General features: G+C 40.5%; 1 protein-coding gene and 1 long non-coding RNA gene across 4 annotated transcripts in view; one reads left to right on the top strand and one right to left on the bottom strand.

The window, feature by feature from the left end:
* Nucleotides 1-24506, top strand: part of LOC116059240 (CMRF35-like molecule 9) — a 45087-nt gene that overhangs the window by 10976 nt on the left and 9605 nt on the right. For 2 of the 3 annotated variants that reach the window (XM_036008255.1, XM_036008253.1), the window contains exons 4-5: nucleotides 19451-19596; nucleotides 19884-19988. In XM_036008255.1, coding sequence (XP_035864148.1) covers nucleotides 19451-19596; nucleotides 19884-19988 — 251 coding nt within the window. Of the gene's footprint in view, nucleotides 1-17286; nucleotides 17389-18694; nucleotides 19034-19398; nucleotides 19597-19883; nucleotides 19989-24506 lie in introns of those variants that run through there. The other variant, XM_036008254.1, reaches the window with a different exon arrangement.
* LOC116059265 lies at nucleotides 241-16100 on the bottom strand. Its single transcript, XR_004107269.2, has 3 exons — nucleotides 16090-16100; nucleotides 1711-1716; nucleotides 241-541 (listed from the first exon to the last, which is right to left on the bottom strand). It is a non-coding gene; the product is annotated as an uncharacterized LOC116059265 (long non-coding RNA).

Raw genomic sequence — 24506 nt, 5'->3', positions numbered from 1 at the left:
TGTTTACATACACATATACCGTATATCTACCTACCTACACTCACATAAACACATGCATACACATAAACACAGATGCATACATAGATGCATACACACACATTTACACATTTTTTTCTTCTTCTTTTCCATCTATCTTATACTTTTCCGTCTATCTATATCAAACCGAATAATAACCCATCCATACTGGACTTATTATATAAGCCCAGGAACCATACAGTCAGTATATAATACTAACACCTCAAGTCCTTTTCGTATCCATTTAATATATTCATTTTAAATAGTCTCTTAAAATTGCTCATTGTTGTACATGATTTCTTCTCTTCACTGCAGCTGTTCCATAAATGAACTCCTTTGGTTGTGATGCAGTGATATTTAGCTTTTGTTCTTATAAGTTTCCTTTGAAATACAAAAGTTCGTCTTAAGTGATGTTTGCTCTCTCTCATTTGAAACAACCCTTGGATACTGTTCAATAGCTGTTGATTATTTACTTTGTACATAATTTGTGCAGTTTTAAAGTCAACAATATCTCTAAATTTTAGTGCTTTTGATGAAAAGTGGATTAGTTGGTGCTCTATAAGTGGTTTTATTTATAATTCTTAAGGCTCTCTTTTGAAGGATGAATATAGGTTCAGTGTTCGTTTTGTAAGTGTTTCCCCATACTTCCAAACAGTAAGTAATGTATGGCAGTATGAAGGAACAATACAACGTGTACAATGAGCGTTGATTTAATAGGTATTTGGTTTTATACAGTATTGCAATTGATTTGGATATTTTGGCCTTAATATAATGTATATGTGGCTTCCAACATAATTATTCATCGATTATTACTCCCAGAAATTTAAGTTCTTTTACTTTTTCTATTTCAATGTAATTTATCATAAGTTTTTTTTGTAAATGTGTTGCATGATTGCCAAAAATTATACATTTTGTTTTACTTAAGTTCAGTGTTAGTTTATTTGCATCGAACCAGCTCTTCATCTTTTTTAATTTATTTCCCACTGTATCCAAGAGTTGTTCCAAATTTTCCCCAGAACAGATTCAATTAGTGTCATCAGCAAATAAAATGGTTTTCAGTTTTTTTGACACCTCACATACATTATTTATATACAAGTTAAACAACAATGGTCCCAACACTGACCCCTGGGGGACCCGACAGGTGATTTTCTTTAACTTTGATTTAAGGTTTTGAAATTCAACATATTGATGTTGATTATGTAAGTAGCTATGTAACCAAAAAAGTGCAGTCCCCCTAATTCCATATTTGTGTAATTCCATGATCAATAAATTGTGGTCTACTTTATCAAATGCCTTCTTAAGATCCAAGAATATCCCCACTGCATATTTTTTTTGTTCTATTGCTGTTGTTATTTCTTCTAAAAGTTGAATAAGTGCATGTGAAGTTGTCCTATTAGCTCTGAAACCATATTGCTGATCACACAGTGTATTGTGTTTAGTAATGAAGTTGTCGAGCCTTGTAGAGAATATTTTTTCTAATATTTTTGAGAACTAGGAGAGCAGTGAAACAGGTCTGTAGTTTGAGAGTGTATGTTTTTCACCAGCCTTGTATATTGGTATCATCTTTGCCATTTTCATTTTATCTGGAAAAATTCCAGTTTTCAGAGATTGATTACATAATGTGTTAGAGGTTTAACAACACAACCAATAATACATTTCACCATAAACATGTCAATACCATTCCAGTCTGTGTACTTTTTACTCTTATATGTTTTAACAATCTCAATAATGTCTTTTTCATCAGTTCCCTTAACAAACATAGATTCATTAATATTTACATTCTTGCTTAGCAGATCATTTATACTGCCAGTCTTTGTAAGCTCCTCATCTAAACCTGGACCAACTCCAACACAAAAATCATTAAATTAAAGGTCATATCCTTAACCGCTGTATTGTTTTTAGTCAGAAAATAGTTAGAGTCTCCTGTTTTGCCTTGATAATTCCATCCAACACCATGCAGGTGTTTCTTATATTGCTTCTGTTGTCCTCCAGTAGTTTACTGTAATAATTCTTTTTATTGCTTCTCATGATTCTGGTCAGTTTGTTTTCTGCTTCTTTTGTTCTCTTCTTTAAAAACTATTTATATAATACATTTTTCTTCTTACATGCATTTAATATTCCGTTAGTTATCCACGTTTTTTCATCAGATTTCTAGCCTGGATACCAGCCTAACTTAGCTCCGCCCACAACATTTGAGGTCAGGAAGTTCGGTCTGGACTTGATCCGTTGTGGAGCAACTATGCTCGAACCAGAGTTGTTTGGACCAATCAAATTGTCAGGGCGGGCTTTATACGATGGAGAGATGATCAACAGTAACGTAATCAACGTCACCAAAGAGTGCTTGGGTTGAATTTGTTTACAACAAAGATAGCTGCTGCTGGAGAATTGAGAAGTGTAGGTTCCGCCATCGTGTGTGTTATAATTCAATTTCAATTCAATTCAATTTTATTTATAGTATCAAATCGTAACAAGAGTTATCTCAATACACTTTACAGATAGAGTAGGTCTAGACCACACTCTATAATTTTCGAAGACCCAACAATTCCAGTAATTCCCCCAAGAGCAAGCAGTGTGACAGTGGCAAGGAAAAACTCCCTTTTAGGAAGAAACTTCGGACAGACCCAGGCTGTTGGTAGGCGATGTCTGACGGTGCCAGTTGGGGGTGTGATGAACAGTGGCAATAACAGTCACAATAAAGATAATGGAACAGTGACTAGAAATAGTAGTCGTAATAGTTCATGGCATAGCAGGGCACTGCAGGGCGTTACAGCATAACTGGACGTAGCAGGACGCAGCAGGATGCAGCAGGAGACCGCAGAGCGTAGCAGAGTGTAGTAGGGAGTGCAGCAGGACCACAGCGACAGCTGCAACCATGATTTTGGTGCCACCCTAATCCAAGGAAACATGCTGGGCGAAAAAAACAAAACATAAGGACTCTGGGGAATAAGCTCCCCAGAGCTAGGTTAGTAACAAGCATTTCTGGGACATGGATGCACACAAATGGAAAGAGAGAGGAGAGAGAAGCTCAGTGTGTCAAAGGAAGTCCCCTGGCTGTCTAAAACTGTAACAGCATAGCTAAGAGCTGCTGAGAAGCAGAGATAGGGAGGGGGCGCGCCGTGAATGTGGCTACACACACTCCCCCGCCGGTCAAAGATCTAAGGTCTATAGAAGATATCGACAACGCATTAATTTTAAAAGAGGAACAGAGAACTGCGATCAAGGCATTTGTTGATCGGAAAGATGTTTTTGCCGTTCTTCCTACGGGATTCGGCAAAAGTTTAATTTATCAGCTGGTCCCGATGGGTGCTCTGATTGGTTGTAGGTCTATCCAGTTGAGTGCAGAGACATTTTCTTTCCTGGTTCGGTTGAAACACACCCCATAATCACAGCCCAATGGAGCAGTATCAGACTCATATTCTGACTAGAATATGAGTGATGACGTCAGGCTATCAGATTTCTGTTTTATTTCTTTCTTTACCAGAGGACAGTTTTTTTCATAAAGTGATTTTACAACAGTCAAAAATGAATATCATAGGCTTCATTCATGTTTTCTATGTACACTTTGCCCCAGTCTTGTTTCCTTAAATCCTCTTTGAATGTATTGATATTTCTTGGGTTCTGTGTCTGGTCATTGTGATTATTGTGTTTTCTTTCTATAGCTTTGAAGGACCTACACACCCACACAGGTCCTTTGAGTTAACCTGTCTGATAAAAGCCCTCTTCCCAGGACTGTGTGGGAGTGTTCAGACTGATTGATTGACATCTTCCTGAGTCTCCTGTTAGCTCTATTGCATCTGATAGGGCGGGACTAATGACAGCTTTATCATTCTTATTGGTAGATAAATTTTGTTAGCTATAAACTCCCATCAGAGCTCCGGCCCACCTTCAACCTGAGCAGAGTTTAATCAGCCGGAAGAACTGAAATCACCTGTGTGGCTGTTCTGAGCCTAAAGCCAAACTGAAATTAAAACAATTTTTTTTTCTTAGAAAGTTTATCAGTTTATGTTTGGGGTTTTGACTTTTGAACTCATTTGGTCAAACGTGTCAACAAAAAAAGAAATTAAAGTTTTATTTCTTTTGCCCATAAAATGTCAGAAAATAGTGAAGAAGTCCTGTAATAATCTTCCACAGCCCAACATGATGCCTTCAGATGTCTTCTTTTGTCCAACCAACAGTCCAAACGCCAAATAATCACTTTAAAAGACTAAAACCAGTGTCTTAATCAGTGGATTAATTGTAGATTAAGTTTTTTGATTAACCAACTTATTGTTGTATCTCTAGTGTAATTTTTTAATTTTTGAATGTCGGTACTAAGAGATGAAACTTTATACTACACAAAAAGTGAGAATTAAAATTTAATTTCATCTAAAAAAAGTTACAAATTAAGTGCAATGAAAACCATATATATAGCGAACCATATAACATAAAGAAAGTAAAATGACAATAATCAGACACCAGGATGTACAACAAAAATAAATAAAAGCAGAAGCTAAGGAATCTAAATAAGATGAAGAATTCAGACAGTCACAAGAAGTCGGCAGATAAAAACTAAAGAGGAAATAAGAGGTAACAGTGCAGACACTGAATGAGTCTTGTTGAATGAATTGTTGTTAAGATGACTATAAAAGACTGAAGACTAAATACATTTCCAAAATCTACTGCTATCATCTCACAACTTTATTAGAATCTTCAATGCTTCTTATTAAGTTCTATTTTATTGGTTAGTGTTTTAATAAATGTAACATCTTCTAGATAATATCTACATGTTCCTCTGCGTATATCTAATATCTAAATGACCACCAAGGCTTCAACAGATGAAATGTGGGAAGAAATGATTGAACAATTTCTACAGACTGAAAGAACTTTTAATAGCTCACACTCTTGTCGTGCTTTACAGTATGACTATGTGGCCTCTATTATCTTCTTCTTGAGTACAAAATAAAAGAGTTTTAAAGAAAAGTAAGACATCAGCCTGTGCTGCATTAAAAAAGTGACATTTCCCTTCATTCAACTGCAGCAGTCTGCCTTTTACTGTTCAAAAAATATAAAAACTCACAAACACTCTTGAAACGAGTTTATTTTAATTGGAAACCAGATTTCATCACTAGTTTATTGAAAAAAAGACACAATGGCAAAACTTATTAAAAAAGATGGAGATTTTTGTAGTGTAGAGAGAAATATCTAACTATAAATTGAGGAATCTCTGTGCGTTTTAGCAGTGTAGACATATGACATGAATGCCTCTTTAAGTTCCAACCAGAAAGACTTAAAGAAGGGAGGAGAGTAGAGGGGTGATGTGGTTGGAGGAGGGACTCCATCATTTAGAGAAGTGAACAGTTCTTGGTTTACCTGTGAAGAAGAAAGAGAGGCAGCGTTAAACCATCAGATCCTCCAACATGAACGTCTGTCAGTCTCTGATCTGCTTCTTCTTCCTCAGTGAGTAAACTCAGCTTCTGGTTCTATCATTCTGTGTCTTTTTACTCTGAAATTGTTCTTTATTTTATTCATTTATAGTCACTCTGTTCAACTTTGCAGCAGAAGGGAAACGGTTTCTCATGAGTAAACTCTGTTACAACACATCTTGTATTAGCCCAATATGTTGGTTTCTGTTGTTCAACAGGATGTGATGAGATCTTTTACTCTGAATAACAGTAGAAATACAGTGTGAAAAAATTGAGTATTATCAGCAAAATGTACTTAAAGTACCAAAAGTGAAAGTTCTCACTATGCAGAATGGCCCATTTCATAATAATGCAGATTATAATATTATAATGTTTGATGCATTCATGTGTTTATCATGTTAATATCGCAGCTGGGAAAAGGTGGAGCTCATTTTAAATACTTTACATACTGCTGGGTATTAGTTAACGTTTTATTAATTATTAATCTAATTCACTTTTGACCTGTGCCTGTTGTTCTGCTGTACTTGTTTTCTAAGCAACCCAATGCCCTGCAGTTATTAATATTGTATTATAACTGTAACAGAGGAAATAGTTCTGCTGCTTCACCATGACTACAGTTTGTTGTAGCTTCACATCACAGGAAACTACAGATCTAAACCTATAGAGGTTCACAGAGAGAAAGGAAGGGAGGAGAGAGGAAGGAAGGTGATCAACTCACCAGTACAGGCTCTGACTTTATGTTTTCTTTTAATAATGAGATGAGATGTCACTCATTGATTTTCTATGAGGCTCAACAAACTTGTAACCCATCCAAACACTTTGGTTTAAAAAGAAATTGATCACAAAAAAAGGAAACTACCTAATAAACTACTTCATTTTAAATGAATGAATGCCATCTTACAGAGGAGAAACACAGAGAAACCTGGAAGGTACAGCTAAACAGTTTAACAGCATTTTCAAAACTACAGTTTATGAATCCATCTTGTTTTTAATTCCATTTTTTTTATTTTGACATTACATGTGGACATTTTATTCTATTATAATGTTTCCATGTGTTTCATTATTGTTGACTGAATAACTTCATTGCTTTTTGAGTTGTTTTTATTCTCTGGGGAACATTAAATCAGAGTCAGACTGTGAGATTATTTTAATGCTTGAAATCTGAAAGAATCCAGATCTCTGTTGTTTTAAACTGTTACCCCTCAGTCACAGACTGGTTGAACTGGGCAGCTCCCAGTATGACTGTGGGGATCTATGTATGATTTAAGGAAATGTGAAACAAATCAGACTGCAACATCTTACAGGAAGTACAGATAGTAACTATTGATTGTTCATCTTTTCAACAGCACTGCAGGATGGAAACATTGGTCTCATCAATGCAGGAATCATTAAGGGTACAGGACCTGAAGGAGAAGACATCACAGTTAGATGCTCCTTCATTTTCTCTGGAAAGAGGAGAATCTTCTGTAAGGATGAATGTAAAGATGGAGACATTCTCATTGACACAGAAGAGGACACAGCTCAGAGAGGCAGATACAGCATTGAATATAAAACAACATTTTCTGAGACAGTTCTGTATGTGAGCATCATAAAACTGACTAAGTCTGACTCAGGACGGTACAGATGTGGTTTGGTCAGATCTTTATTCCCATCATCATACCAGGAGATTGAGATCCAAGTTACAGATGGTGAGTTTCTACTGAGACTCATGTTATTAACTGTTCACTTCGCCTAACCTAGCCCACCTGCTCTCTTCATAGTCGTCATATTCATTTACCATATAATAAAAATAGAGGGAGGCAGGCCAGTACAGCCCGATCCGGTTGGGGAGAGTTCTAGCCCGACCAGGCTCCTCTCCTTTCTTTCTGTCTTTCTTAGTTTTGCTGTTACCCCCAATTTCCACTGGATACGGAATGGCTGTGGAACGGCTCCGGAACGGCGGCGGAGTCATTAGGTTTCCATTAAAGTTAATGTGTGTATTTCCACTGTCTGCAGAACAGCCGCGTTCTGACTGCGTCCCAGCTCCGGCGGTCCGCAGCCCTCCGGAGCAGATACGCAGAGCTTCTATTTTTGCCGGACGCCGGAGAGCTCCGCAGCAATTCAGCACACGGCAGATAAACAAAGCACAGAAACAAAATAACTTCCGGTTAATTTTCAAAATAAAATACACCGTGCTCACGGCGGATCATATTTCACTGCACTACACATTGAAAACACAGCACAAAGTTGTTTCCCCTCTACTCTTCTGGATGGAAACAAACGGTTGTTGGTTTTGTGATTCTATTCTACGTGAATTTGCGAGATATGGTGGGTCCTCATGACTACAGCCGCAGCCGTGCCGCAACAAATCTGGACCTAGTGGGTATTGACGGACGGCGGAGCACGCAGCCGTTCCACAGCGGAGCTGGTCCACAGACGTTCTACATTCAGTGGAAATCTGGAGTTATAGTTTTAGACTGCCGGGGGACTTCCTTTGACACACTGAGCTTCTCTCTCCTCTCTCTGTCCATCTGTGTGCATCCATGTCCAAGAAATGCTTGTTACTAACCTAGCTCTGGGGAGCGTATTCCCCGGAGTCCTTATGTTTTTTTTTTCATCCACCAGTTTCCTTGGATTAGTGTGGCACCAAAATCATGGTTGCAGCTGTCGCCGTGGTCCTGCTGCACTCCCTGCTACGCTCTGCGGTGCCCTGCTGCATCCTGCTACATCTTGCTATGCTCTGCTGTGCCACGCTACATCCTGTAATGCCCTGCAGTGCATTGCTATGCCACGAACTACTAAGACTACTATTTCTTGTCACTGTTCCATTATCTTTATTGTGACTGTTATTGCCACTGTTCATCACGCCCCCAACCGGCACCGTCAGACACCGCCTACCAAGAGCCTGGGTCTGTCCGAGGTTTCTCCCTAAAAGGGAGTTTTTCCTCACCACTGAGCACTAAATGCTTGCTCTTGGGGAATTACTGGAATTGTTGGGTCTTTGTAAATTATAGAGTGTAGTCTAGACCTACTCTATCTGTAAAGTATCTTGAGATAACTCTTGTTATGATTTGATAATATAAATAAAATTGAATTGAGTAGTCTAACAGTTGTATTTAGAGCTGCATATTTTCATCATTGTGAACTCTGATAAATGCTCCTTTAACAGTTGATGTGTAAAATATGTTATAAACTCAGACGGTCCCACACTGCAGCTGATTGGAATCTTGTTGCACCAAACCCATTGATGACCTTCTGCATTTAGCTGCGTGATTAAAACACATGGATGTTAGCACAGAGTTCTCTGCAGGGAGCATCTGATCATCACCACTTTTGTGTTTTTAATGTTTCACAGCTCCAACCTCTCCTCTCAGACCTTCTTCACCATCAGTCCCATCAGACTCTACACTGATGACATGGAGTGAGTGTTAAAGAGGGCTGGGGAGAAGGGGTTAACAGTAGCAAGTTTTAAATTAGAAATGAGTCAAGTTATTGGTTGCATTTGAAGCAGGAAGTATTACATCCAATCACAGTAATGATGTTAATGCATGAATCAGACAATACACAGGCAATTTGGCAATATCCCTGCAGTTGGGGTCTTGAAATAAAATCCTGAGTGCCCCTAACCGAGACTGATACAAAACCGAGTAAGAATGCAGTCGATTCCAAAATGAGACCGAGACCTTTAAAAAGGGTCTGGTGAAAGTGTGTTTCCATCCAACGGCTTTAAAGCGAATAAAAACCTGTGCGTAATGACGTCAGATGCTGTTTTGCGATCAAATTGGTATATCGAATTGATTTTAGACATTTTAAGGTGTTTCCATTCATTTTCGCACTGAATCGCACAACATTCAAGCTAACTTTTGCGAACAAAGTTTTGCTAGACAAACTGGATCATGCCATCTACCAACAAATAATCAATATTGCACAAGTTGTAATAGTGCTTATGTGCCAGCTGATAGCGACATATCAAGCTATAATAAGAAAACAACGACGCTATCAACATACATCATTGCTATGATGATACAGATGCAGATGCACAGAGGCGGCCTGTGGTGTGGGAACGACAGCGCTCCAAACAGTTTTGGGAGATCATGGTTCAGAGACACTTCACGGAAACCCTTTGGTTGAAGCATTTTCGGATGACCAACACAACATTTGACCTGTTGTGTAATTTTTTTAGCCCGTCCCTTTTCCCAGATTTCGCAAGCTATCGCCCTCCGGTTCCAACTGAGAAGCGTATTACCATTGCGCTCTACAAACTGGCTACATGCGTAGAGTACAGAGTGGTAGGCGAAACGTTTGGAGTCAGCAAAACCACCATGCACCAGTGTGTTTACATACGAACGAGGATGATGCGAAGGTATATATACCTACCTGGAGTGGATAAGGGGCATGATATTTCGCTGCGTAACTCCAGAGCGCACCTTGTGCCACAGGTGTATGGCGCAATAGACGGGACTCACATCCCGATTAGACCCCCTGCTGAAGTCTATAGGGATTTTGTCAACAGAAAGGGCTGGCCATCAATCGTACTACAGGCTGTGGTAGACGATCGTTGCATCATAAGGGACATTTGTGTCGGTACTCCCGGTAGTGTGTCTCCTTGTTCGTCCACTTACATCTGTCTTTGTTGACACCCGCCATGTGTGCACACAGAGCAGAAATACTGGGCGGAAATGAACTAAAACTTCTTCTTTGTTTTGTGGCTGGTTGCAACCATAAAATGACCTCAAACCTAATCGCAATTCATTATTTATTCGACAAATAACGTTTCCATCAGCGTTTATCGCATAAGCCGTATATCGATCATGATAAAATCCGATGAGACCGACCGTATTTCATATGAGTCGATATTCATGAAATTCAATCGAATTTTACTGTTTCCATAAGGCATTTTTCATTCGATATCACTTAATTCGGATAAAAATGTGTGGATGGAAACATAGCTACTGTTAGCTTTTAATATGGCTGCTGAAGCACTGTGAGAAGGAAAGGAAACACAGCAGTTGAATCGCACAATTTGCAAAACATTGTTCTGTAAAACTACAATCCCAGATGTTAAATTCAAGTATGTGCATGTGCACTACCAACAGTAATAAATAAAGTATGCATGTTGTCTGAGAGGCTCAGAGTGGAAAGGCGTGAATATTTAGCATCTTAAACATTTTATTTGTGCAGTGATGCTCCACTAACGTCTGAAATAGATAAATGTTTGTTACCCTGTGGTCTCGAAACAAGTTGTGAACACCCCTTGGACATTATTATCAGCGCATAGTTGCTTTTATTTTTATTTTTTAATCCAGCATATCATATATATATAATAAAGCAACATGCTGATCCATTTGGAGACATGTTTCTGTCCACCTGAATGAAACAAACAGCAGACAGACACAGTTAGAGGCTGGTAAACATAGTGGAACATGTATCCTCTGAAGAACCAATATTTTCTTTTTTAAAATGAAAACTGAGCCAAAATCAAAGTAAACTTGCAGCTTATTCCACTGTGCTAAAAACATCCAATATGACATATGTTTGCTCTTCACTGAGAACAGCTGTGGTCAGCTGGGTGTCACAACAGCTGTAATGAATTAATAGTAGGGCTGTCAAACGATTAATTTTTTTAATCGCGATTAATCGCTGAAGTTCTATAGTTAATCGCATATTTTATCACATGATTAAAATTCTATTATTTTGCATTTCAGAACTCATTTTAAGTACATATTAACAATGGAAAGCAATTATTACCAGTATATCTTGATTGGGAATTAAATTAATGCAAAGAAAGTTACTTTATGAACTTGACTTTAAGATTTGTATTTGTTTAGTATTTATTTACTGTAAACAAAAGAAAAATGTGTGAATCTGTTATTATTGCACAATTCCTCCAAGTACCTAACTAAAAAAACTATCCTTACCAGAGTCAATATAGTGTTTAGTAACTCAAAATAACTACATAATTTTGATTACTCACTGACGTCCAGTGATCACCGGTTAATGAGACAGCGTTTGCAGCACCTTGCAGCAGTTCCAGTTGGGTTGCTTTCTCCGTGTCATACAAGCTGTGTGTGCATGAAACTACTGTCCCCCTCGACGGCAGTGTATAAGACGGGTCAGAACATGCCAACTGTAGTACGTCTTTAAGACCCGAGTCTTCTATGATGCTGCAGGTCTGCAGTTAGTTGCCACCCATTTCGCAACAGCTGTAGTAATTTTTTGGGATTTGGTTTCATCCACAGGTCGGCAAGTAGCACTCTCCAAAATAATGCTTTGCCTGAGTGGGTAGCATGCTAGTGGGTAGCATCAACCTGAGTCACGTTAATTAGCTCGTAGGTGGTAGCTCAAGCTTGACGTGCTAATGTGTTTAATGTTGACAACTTCTGCTTTCACATCACACAATTACATATCCAGACATGGTGCCACAGTATTTGAGATGTGTGGTTAAGTTGCTGTTTCTGTATTTTGATTGTATTTTGTGTTCAGATTGACCTCTATGTGAGCTGTCCTCCACTCTCCACCTGTGCAGACTCCACCTACCAGAGTCTGGATCCAGCCTCCAGGGATCCAGACCACATCTACTCTACTCTCTCTTAAGCCTGGTTCACACGGCAGGATAATTAGGCCGATTTTAGCCCCGATTCACCCCTTCCGACAATCTTAAGGATGCTCCAATTATCGTAAAATAATCTGATCAGATATTCCTGCCGTGTGTGGTGTGTTAAGACTGCTCTCGTCTGCTCGGAAGGACGTCGGGACCGCTCCGATCTCAAATCGTGTGTGGTGTCCCCCGGGGACAAACGAGCACGCAGCCTGTGGACTGTGGTGTGTAGCCAATCAGAAAGCGAGGTGACGAGGCGGCGAGGAACGCACCGGGAAACAAAATCAAAACAGCCGGCGGCATGGCGCACCAGAAAGTCAGGTGGACGTCGGAGATAAGTATAGCAAGTATAGTCCATGTTCGCGTTGTCTCCACTTCTTTGACCATCGCCTTTTCTTTTGATAACGTTTTTTTTCAGTTAAAAACAAACTACAAACTATCGCCACTGCATCCTCTTCGTCCGCCATGATTGTTTACTCTGAAGTCACGTTTGATCTCGAGGGATTTTGCGAGATTTCCCGTCTGACCTGGGAATGCTCGGGAGTCAAATCGGTTCGTGTGTGATGTGTTGATTTTGCTGTGTGCTGCGCACCACACACTGTACGACCAAAACTGTTAGACCCGTGATTTTTTATCGCCGTGTGTGGGGTCTCTCAGGATTGGAACATCGGCCGACAATTTTAAAATCGTCCCATGTGAACCAGGCTTTAGATACAACACCAATGAAGATGTCAGCAAGAGTTTCTGCTGAATGCACGGTGAAGCCTGGCTGCTCCTCATGGCAATGAAGGATTTTATTACCAACCAGAAGCGTTTCTAGGACTTGAGGAGGTTCGGGGCTTAGCCTGGACCTATTTAAATAAACTTAATGCAATGCAAAACAGCGATTGGCTTGCCCAACTTCTTAATAGCCAGTGTTTGTTGATTTTAGCTGGCCAGTTTGTAGATGTTAGTTAGATGGCACCAACACATGGCCTAATCATAACTGGCCTGGCAACCCAAAGACCAAGGTTTTGTTTCCAGATCTGTGTGGCGACTTATGATCCGGGGGGTCTGAACATTTTGAGCGTTAAACATTAATTTCATTACCAACCGTTTTGACCAAACTTGGTCTTTCTCAAGGCAAGAAACAAGACCTGAGAATAAGTGTGGTTGAAAACATTAGTAATAAAATCAATGGAGCTTAGTGTCTTGTCTTCACTATCTGGATTTTAATGTTCCAACACTAGGGCATAATATGACTTGAAACATCAATTAATTCTCAACTTTATTATAAAAAAAGCCTTCATACTGTAATCCACTAATGTAAAATTAAATTAATTAACACCACGAAATAATCAATTTATGAATGAAAATTTATGAAAAACTTTCTCTCTATTTTCAGTATGGCTATGTTTAATAAATAATGTCGTCCGGCAACTTTCGCCTGCAGAAAATCAAGCAAAGATAATCACCTCTTCTGAAGAGTCAATCATGTTTTGTAAATCCTCCGTGTCCTCCTTGGCTACTAGCAACTGTGTGGAGGAGGGGTGGTGGAGGTGCGCGATCATGGAAGGCTGGTATCATGCGCTGACAGTTTTGTTGTCATTACTTAGAATTCCTCATGGGGGAGACAAAAACTACGCTCTATAGCTTTAAAAGCCCTGAACAGCTACACAACAGGGTGTTTTGAGTTAACCTGTCTGATCAGACCTCTTCTCAGGGCCACGTTCAGCCCCGACAAAACGTAGCAACGTGGTTTTTTTTAAACTGAAAAGGGGGTGCGTTGAACACCCTGTTGTGTGCTCAAGCACTCTGTCTTATTATTACCACGAGTTTACAGACACGTCTCTGCTGATTGGGTATCACCTGTGACACAGCCACTAAACTAGAGACACACCCAATAAATGAGAGAAAACATATCTCAAAGCAGTTGCACACCATTTCATAAAGGTGCACACCGTTTTGAGGAAACATATTCAACCGCCGTTGTGAGATTACACGTACCGCAGGACTGTGTGGGTGTGTCTCATACAGCTCTTTTGGACCTGTTAGGACTCTTATTGGTAGAAAAGATTTACGACCTAATAAACTCCCATCAGAGCTCCGGCCCACCTTCAACCTGATCAGAGATTAATCAGCCAGAAGAACTGAAATCACCTGCCTTCAGATATCTTGTTTTGTCCCACCAACAGTCCGAAACATCCAAATATTCAGTTTAATCTCATATATGACAGCCCGGACGGAGCCCCGGTGCTGCTGGAAAATAGCCTCTGGAAGGAACTTGTTTTGGTGGAACATGTGTACGTTCAAAAATTGTTTTAGTCGTGCAACAAAAAACTCAGATTGGTCAGATAGTCTAGCTAGCTGTCTGGATTTACCCTGCAGAGATCTGAGGAGCAGTTAACCATAGTCCTCATAAATCCACCGGAGTTCAGAACGCCAACACAAAGAAAGAGGAAGGTAACGGAAATCTGGTCGAAAAAAGGACATACTGCAGAACTTCAGGCGGCAACGGGGCAATCCCTGAAGTGGAAGGTGGTGGATATAGACTAAAAACTGACAGACGTTCATGTTGGAGGATCTGATGTTTTAACGCTGCCTCTCTTTCTTCTTTACTGGTAAACCAAGAACTGTTCACTTCTCTAAATGATGGAGTCCCTCCTCCAAACACTTCACACCCCCCTCTACTCTCCTCCCTTCTTTAGTAAGAACCTGAGCTTTGAGAACGACCAAGAGTGGTTGAAAACGTTATAGTAATAAAATCACTGGAGCTTAGTGTCTTGTCTTCACTATGTGATTTAGACCTGGAGTTATTACTGTTCAGGTTAATGCTACAACACTAGAGCATAACATGACTTAAACATCACGTAATTCTCCACTTTACTTTGAAAAGCCTTCATACTGTAATCCACTAGTGAAAATAAGTGAATTAATGAGATGAAATAATATAATATGTGAATGAGAGAGTTAATAGCTGTTCTTCTAGTCCAACCACCTGTGTGTTTTTGGTCAATGGCTCCACCAGGTGGTGATGCAGCAGTACTCACAGACATCAGCACTCAATTATATCCTGATACATTATTAACCTCAAGTCAGACTGAAATTTAAACATGTTTTTACCTGGAAATCAGTATGCATGTCTTTGGTGTTTTCACATGCTGAACTTATTTGGTCGAAACTCTTGTTGAAAAAAAAAGTTGTATTTAAAGCTGCAACTTAATAATTAGTTTTATTATTGATTTTGAATTTGATATCTATTTTCACAATTAATTGCTAAATTGTTTTGTCTATAAAATGTCAGAAAATAATGAAAGTTTTTTCCTGCAGCCCAACATGATGCCTTCAGATGTCTTGTTTTGTCTAACCAACAGACAAAACCCCCAAATATTCAGTTTAATCTCAGTTATGACAAACACAACCATAAAATCCTCCCATTAGAGAAGCTGGAATCAGCAAAATGCATTTATACTTAAAAAATGGCAGAAATCATAAGTGGAATATCTAGTTGATTGAGATGAAAATAAAAATTTCAGTTCATCTAAAAAAGGTGAAATGAAGTGCAATAAAAACCATATAGAGAACCATATAACAACATAAAGAGAGTAAACTGACAATAATCAAACACAAAAATACTTAAAGCAGAAGCTAAGGCATCTAAATAAGATGAAGAAACCAGACAGTCACAAGAAGATAAGTCACAAGAAGATAAGTCACAGATAAAAACTAAAGAGGAAATAAGAGATAACAGTGCAGACAATGTATTGTTGTTAAGATGACTCTATAAAACAGACTAAATACTAAATACATTTCCAAAATCTACTGCTATCATCTCACAACTTTATTAGAATCTTCAGTGTTTCTTATTGAGTTCTATTTTAATGGTTAGTGTTTTCAGATGAAATGTGGGAAGAAATGACTGAACCATTTCTACAGACAGGAAGAACTTTTAATAGTTCATCCTCTTGTTATGCTTTGCAGTATGAATATTTTACATGAATTATATTTTTCTTGAGTACAAAATAAATTTTAAAGTGCCCATATTATGAAAAAATCACTTTTTCTGGGATTTGGGGTGTTATGTTGTGTTTCTGGTGCTTCCACACACATACAAACTTTGATAAAAACCATCCATGCTGTTTAGAGTGAGATACGGTTTCTGAATGTGTCCTGCCTTCAGTCTCTGGGTGAGCTGTTCAAAATCGGCACGGCTTGTGACGTCACAAGCCGAAACGAGCTGGCTAACCGCAACCATTAGCTCGTAGCGTTAGCGTTAGCATGCTAACGTTAATGCTAACTCTAGCATGCTAACGCTAGCATGCTACCTCGTTCTCAATAGCAAAGCACTGCTACAACACACACAAGTTCACCATAATCTACAAAATAACTACTTCCATGTGCGCCCTCATTTAGAAGTCTCCCAGCTAATCCTGCCTTGTAACTGACTGAAGTTGTAGAAACAGCCTTTCTTTTACTGTCTATGGAGCTAGCTAGCTGACATGATCAACATCTGAGCTACTGCACATGTGCAAGTACAATCAAAGATAGTACAGAAGAAAAGAGTTCTCACTCTGTAGCTAAAACAGAGACCAGGTGAAAAGAGGAGCTGCAGCAGTGAGAGAGAGCACTGCAGTACAACAAAAATGTGGTGTTTTGTTGAAAATTAAACCATATAAACCTATTCTGGTACAACCTTAAAATGCAATTATGAACCTGAAAATGAGCATAATATGGCTGCTTCAAAGAAAAAGACGTAAAACAGCCTGTGCCGCATTAAAACAATAAGTGACATTTCTCTTTATTCTACTGCATCAGTCTGCCTTATTTTCTTCAGAAAATACAAAAACTCATTTAAGATCAACTATTTGTGCAGCCTTGACACTAAAAGTGTTTTTTATTGGTACCGACATCGTATCGTCATTGCGATCTCGCTCAATACTGGACCTACTTCAAAGATTGTTGGTCACATCAGTCACAAATGCACGGGGAAATGGGGTCCAGGTTGAAAAAAACGGTAGTTACCCTTTATGTGTTATGCAACTCTAAGTCGGCCTTCTATAATTGGTCATCTGCTCCAGGTAGGCAGGACTGCAGTGTGTTTCTTTAAATGAAAAAAAAGACAAAATGACTTTCTTTTAGTGTAGACAGAAATATCTAACTATAAATCGAGCAATCTATGTGCGTGTTAGCAGTGTAGACAGAAATATGACTTTAATGCCTCTTTAAGTTCCAACCAGGAACCAGAAACACTCAAAGAAGTAGAGGGGGGTGTGATGTGTTTGGAGGAGGAACTCCATCATTTAGAGAAGTGAACAGTTCCTGGTTTACCAGTGAAGAAGAAAGAGAGGCAGTGTTAAACCATCAGATCCTCCAACATGAACGTCTGTCAGTCTCTGATCTGCTTCTTCTTCCTCAGTGAGTAAACTCAGCTTCTGGTTCTATCATTCTGTCTTTTTACTGCGTTCTGTTTCGTTATCTTCTTTCTTTATCTACAGTCAACTTTGCAGCAGAAGGGAAACAGTTTCTCATGAGTAGACTCTGTCACAACACATCTTGTTTGGTCTAACATTGGTTGGTTTCTGTGGTTAAACAGGATGTGATGAGTAGTAGTCATACTTAGATCTTTTACTCTGAATAACAGTAAAAATACACTGTTAGAAACATTTTTACCAAGTATTATCATCAAAATGTACTTAAGGTACCAAAAGTGAAAGTTCTCACTATGCAGAATGGCCCATTTCAGAATAATGTAGATTATATTATTATAATTATTGATGCATTCATGTGTTTATCACTTTAATATTGCAGCTGGTAAAGGTGGAGCTCATTTTAAATACTTTACATACTGCTGGGTATTAGTTACCCTTTTATTTATTATTAATCTAATTCACTTTTGACCTGTGCCTGTTGTTCTGCTGTACTTGTTTTCTAAGCAACCCAATGCCCTGCAGTTATTAATGTTGTATTATAACTGTAACAGAGGAAATTGTTCTGCTGCTTCACCATGACTACAGTTTGTTGTAGCTTCACATCACAGGAAACTACAGATCTAAACCTAAAGAGGTTCACAGAGAGAAAGGGAGGAAAGAGGAAGGAAGGTGATCAACTCACCAGTACAGGCTCTGACTTTATGTTTTTTTTTTAATAATGAGATGAGATGCCACTCATTGATCTTCTGTGAGGCTCAACAAACTTGTAACCCATCCCAACACTTTGGTTTAAAAGGAAATTGATCATAAAAAGGAAACTACCTAATAAACTACTTCATTTTAAATTAATGAATGCCATCTTACAGAGGAGAAACACAGAGAAACCTGGAAGGTACAGCTAAACAGTCTAACAGCATTTTCAAAACTATAGTTTATGAATCCATCTTTTTTATTTTGACATTGCATGTGGACATTTTATTCTATTATAATGTTTCCATATGTTTCATTATTGTTGACTGAATCACTTCATTGCTTTTTGATTTGTTTTTATTCTCTGGAGAACATTAAATCAGAGTCAGACTGTGAGATTATTTTAATGCTTGAAATCTGAAATAATCCAGATCTCTGTTGTTTTAAACTGTTACCCCTCAGTCACAGACTGGTTGAACTGGGCAGCTCCCAGTATGACTGTGGGGATCTATGTATGATTTATGGAAATGTGAAATAAATCAGACTGCAACATTTTACAGCTAGTACAGATAGTAACTATTAATTGTTCATTTTTTTAACAGCACTGCAGGATGGAAACATTGGTCTCATCAATGCAGAAATCATCGAGAGTTCAGGAACTGAAGGAGGAAACATCACAGTTGGATGCTCCTTCTCTTTCTCTGGATATAGAAGTATCTTCTGTAAGGACGAATGTAAAGATGGAGACCTTCTCATTGACACAAAAGAGTACACAGCTCAGAATGGCAGATACAGTATCGAATATAAAAAGATTTCAACATTTTCTACAGTTCTGTATGTGAGCATCACAAAGCTGAATAAGTCTGACTCAGGACAGTACTGGTGTGGTTTGGTCTTATTATTCCCATTATACCAGGAGATTGAGATCCGAGTTACAGATGGTGAGTTTCTACTGAGAGTCATGTTATTAACTGTTCACTGACAGCTGCTGATGTTTCTAATAACTCAACATGTTTAGTCTAACAGTTGTATTTAGAGCTGCATATTTTCATCATTGTGAACTCTAATAAATGCTCCTTTAACAGTTGATGTGTAAAATATGTGATAAACTCAGAGGATCTCACACTGCAGCTGATTGGAATCTTGTTGCACCAAACCCATTGATGACCTTCTGCATTTAGCTGTGTGATTAAAACACATGGATGTTAGCACAGAGTTCTCTGCAGGGAGCATCTGATCATCACCACTTCTTTGGATCTCTACAATCACTATCTGACTGTTTCATTGTGTTTTTAATGTTTCACAGCTCCAACCTCTCCTCTCAGACCATCTTCATCATCAGCCTCCACACTGATGACATCACAGAGTTTAAGATCCACACCTTCATCAGCCTCCACACTGATGACATCACAGAGTTTAAGCTCCAAACCTTCATCAGCCTCCCCTGAAGCCAGCGAGCAGCCTCGACAGAAACACACAACACCAGCTGCAACTGCAGCTCCAGGTACATTTATTTTGTTGGTTTTATGTGAACATACTGTTATTGCAATTACATGGATGTGTATGCTTGAATGCATATAATTTTGTTTCGTTCGTTCTTGGTTTAAATGTTATAAAATGGTTATAAAGTATTGATTTAAAAATATTAAGTTGATGTTACTATTAGTTGGACGACACAGAATGAATGATCTCTCAGGTCCCTCATGTACCTTAGAGTCCAGTTTATGCTGCCAGATATATGTAATAATGAACCAGGAAGTGTAAAACAAACGTGTTCTTCTGCTCAAACAGCCCCAAGTGCTCTGCTGTATGTGGATCTGACTCTGGTCGTCTTCTTCATCATGTTATCAGTAGTTTTGCTGATTTTCTGCAGGATGAGGGCCAGGAAACCCAAAGGTGAGACTACAGGAGACACACACACACACACACATACACAGGTCACCTGCTATATCAGTGAAGAAGTCATATCACAACCATTAACACACTAAAGAGACAAACTAATTTGAAAAAAGCAGCTCGTAGGGCTCTCCATCTTAGGCATTGTGGATGTTCATATTGCGCAACTGCGGCCTGGGCACGGAGGGTATTTTGTAACAATGTGGACGGGGTCTCCTAGACTGCATTGCAATGATTGGCTAAAGTCCCCTGAAGTGCGTATACTCCGGTTCAGGAGACGTTTCCAAAAAGTAGACTAATCTAAAACAAAAGAGCGAGGACAGAAGAGAGGAGTTCCATTCTTGGAGACACTTTAACCGCAATCAGAATGAACAACCAGAGGTTCACGGGGACCGTCAACACCACCCAGACCGCAAAAAGCATGAAACACATTTAAATCTCTTTGAAGGGGTGATAGAATGCAAAACTGAGTTTACCTTGTCATAGTTGAATTACGACAGTTCGGTGGGTAAAATAGGCATACACTGAACCTCAAAGTCCCATTGACACCTGTTTCCTATGCAAATCTCACAATTTGAAACTGCTGCTGAAAACGGGCGAATCTCAACAAAGCTAAAAGTTGATGTCAACTACCTTATTTGGCTATAGTCTGTACCTTTGTCACGCCCCAACATTTACATACAAACCACTGATCTGAGACCAGCTGGTCTTTTGAATCTAGGTCGTGCAGATCTCAGAAATTGTATACATTGTTTTTCTGCTTTATCATTACTAAATTCACTTCTGAGACTTTTTATGGGAGAAATCAACTATGTAGAGCTCAAATATGGGCCATTTTATGAAAAATTATGGCTAATTGCAAATTTGGTCAGACTGTGTCGGAGTTCCGGAACTCAGTCACAGTCTGTACTTGACAGAGCAGCTCGCGGCGCTCCATACCCAGCGCAAAGTCACCCTTTCTGGGTTACTGGACTACCAAATACCATTGCCCTGAAGGAGCTCCACGGCCGGCGGCCGGTGGACTGTGGAGCTCAGGACACAGTCTGCTCGGACACAGTCCGAGCGGACACAGTCTGCTCAGGACACAGTCTGACCAAATTTGCAATTAACCATCAATTTTCGTAAAACGGCACATATTTGAGCTCTACATAGTTGATTTCTCGCGTAAAAAGAAATGAATTTAGTAATGAAATAGCAGAAAAACAATGTATAAAATTTCTGTGCAGTGTTTGTGATGTGGTGTGCACGGAGCTACCCAGAGGGGAGGGGTTGTGTGTGTGTGTGTGTGTGTGTGTGCTTCAACCAACCAATCAATGCGCGGATCATCTAAATATTCATGAGTATACCATATGTGGCAGTACGAGTGAGAATGACACGAGTGACCTATGACACTCGAGAAGCTAAACTTTCCGACAACGCCACTTGGGATAGGCCCAAGACAAGAAGGATAGGTCTCAAGCACACAGATCCGTTTATCCAAAATAAGGGGGGCCAGAGACAATAAAGTAATTCTAAAATATACAATTTTATTTATTATAAATATTATTCTAAAATGGTTCCATCTTTTCTGTTAAAAGTGAATAGGTAATGGATATTAGAAAAGTAATAAACAAGAAACAAAACACAATTCAAAGCAACAATCGAGCATGCATAATGAGAAAACAGCAAATCAACCAAAATGAAAAGAAACAAAAACCCACATGCAATATGTACAACAGTTAATACAAATCTTTACAGAGCCAATTTTGTACTAGTATCCAGACCACTTTTTCAGCCCCTCAAAACTCTGCTCACATTGCGGAGTCCACACAGCCTCCAGAGCCTTACTGGCACCCTTCTTGGACTTTTTGCCAGACATCTCAGCCACCAAGCGATGCAACGGGCCCACCAGCTGGGCAATCCCCTCAACAAATCAACGATAGTAGCTGGCAAATCCCAAAAATGAGCACAGCTCAGACGCATTCTGTGGCCGCCTCCACTCAGCCACAGCCTCACACTTCTTGGGGTTGGTAGACACTCCCTGGGATGAGATAACATGACTGACCTAAGTACCCCACTTCTTTTTGGAAAAAGGAACATTTCTCAAGCCTAGCCTTCAAGCCTTCGGTCTGGAGGTGCCTGAGCACCATCTCAAGACGCTGCAGATGTTGATCTACAGAGGATGAAAACACGATGATGTCGTCGAGATAAAGCAAGAGAGACTGACTCTGCTGGTCGCCAAACATCCTCTGCATCAATCGCTGGAAGGTGCCCGCCGCATTACATAGGCCGAACGGCATGCCACTGGCAAGATCGAGAGTTAAAAACCAGCGGGCCCCTGACACACGCATCAAGGCTTTCCTCTATTCGCGGCAAAGGAAATGCATCCTTCCGAGTCTTGCTGTTTAGCAAGCGATAGTCACACACAAGCGCAGACTTCCATCCTTTTTCCGCACTAACACAATTTTGTGAAGCGTAAGGACTACAGCTCTCCCGTATGACCTGAGACTCAAGCAGCTGATTGATATGCGTCTTCTCTGCCTCATACTCTGAAGGCGGAATGCGGCTATATCTCTGCCTGACTGGGATCTCATCAAGCAAGGGTATGTCATGAGAAATAAGATTGGTACACCCCAAGTCGTTTTCATGAGTGGCAAAGACAGAATCATACTTTTTCAACAAGGACCTTACTTTTTCCTTATCTGGATCAACCAACGCAGGCAGATCTACAGATCCCACCCTATCCGGCACAGAGGAACAGTTTGTGTGTTAACTGTTGCCAGAGTGGTCCTATCCTCAGTCACACCAGCCGGCAGACTAACAACCTGCACTGTACTGAGATTGCCCAGACCGGTCCGTGGGTAAAGAAGAACAGCTGTTGTCCCCACGTTGACCACAGGAACATACACCGTTCCCACGGATGACCCGCACCAGGCAAGATGAAACAAGCAGCCCAGCGGGCAGCCCAGTCTCAGGCGGTTCTAGCAGAACAGTCCCATCTGCAAACTGTTCCAAACAAGTACTGGCAACCAACTTCATGTGGCCTCCTGGTACATGCACAGCTCTCCTACCTTGAACACTCACTGTACCGGCAGTGGACTCTGATTCTTGACTAACTGATTCATCAACTAACATTCAACAACTGAACGAGGTGCCTGTAAAACTGCAGGTGACTCAAAGAGAGAAGGTCCAAGCGCACCAAAAAGTTCTCTATAGCACCTACGAATGACATTCATCCCCAAGATTCCCGGGGAAGAAGACACAGCACCAGGGGGCTCCCTCACCACAAGAATTCCACAGCGGGGCATGACCTTTCCGCACAGCTCTACATCCAGTTCTAAATAGCCGATGTAGGGAATTGCCAGACCATTTTCTGCTCGAAGCTGAAGCCAGTTACAATAGTGAAGGCAATCCTGGCCCCAAGGTGCGAACTGCGCCATGAAAAGAGACTCAGTTATGGTGGACACCATGGACCCAGTGTCCACCAAACAGGAAACACCCACCCATAGAAGCATCCATATTTGGGCATGAGGCAACCAGTTCACATGCCGCGCCTTCCTGCGAGCCTGAGGGCTCCCCACCTGAGCCGTGGCTCAACAGCTCAGTGAATTCTGACCACTTGACCTATCTGGACCCTGGCGGTAAACCCTTTCCCCAGTGCAGTCCCTCGCAAAGTGGCCAGGCTGCTGACACTTCCGACAAATGACCGGGCCAGAATGGAACCTTGATCCCTGGGGGGGTGGAGCCCGGAGTGAAGCTACAGTCTGGTTGGTTCAACTGTTCTTGTTGACGCTTCATCAGATCCATCAGCTCACCTACAGTAGGTTCTGGTGGAGAGACCCGAGGGCTAGATTGAATACGACCCTGCACACCATACTGAAGGCCAAAAGCTGAGGGCAGCGAGCAGCTACGACCTCGCACACCACCCGGCAAACCCCCACGCTCCCACCGCATGGCTTCGGCACGGAGTTCCATCATAGCTATTGTAGGATCCCGTCGAACAAGTTGTTGAAGAGAGCAGTCAAGGACATGTTCGATAAATTGGTCCCGGAGCAGCACATCAGCATTGGGCATACCATCTGGGGCTTGCTGTTTAATGCCGGCCATTAAAGACATGAGAGCTAAAGAAAACTCCTGCAACGTTTCATCTTCGAGCTGTCACCGGGAGAAGAAAACCTGTTGCAAAAAATCTTTACAGAACCAATTTTGTACCAGAACACTTTTGTACTAGTATCCAGACCACTTTTGTACCAGTCTCCAGAACACTTTTGTACCAGTCTCCAGAACACGTTTGTACCAGTCACCAGAACACTTTTGTACAAGTCTCCAGAACACTTTTGTACCAGTCTCCAGAACAGCATCAGTGGGAGAAGAACGCGCCGGGGAGTACTGGCCCTTTAATTAGTTGTGGCACCACGATGGCCCCACAGCAGTATGTATGAGGCTGCAGCCCGGTCCAGCGATTTACAGGACACGCCGCCCTCAGACCCCGGTGGAGGCACCCACTCCGCGCACGCACACAGCAGCCCACACGAGACA

The sequence above is a fragment of the Sander lucioperca genome, chromosome 12 (genome assembly GCF_008315115.2).
Source record: "Sander lucioperca isolate FBNREF2018 chromosome 12, SLUC_FBN_1.2, whole genome shotgun sequence".
NCBI classification, from domain to species: Eukaryota; Metazoa; Chordata; class Actinopteri; order Perciformes; family Percidae; genus Sander; species Sander lucioperca.
The sequence above is the reverse complement of the archived record's forward strand: the minus strand, read 5'-3'. Positions and strand labels throughout refer to the sequence as shown.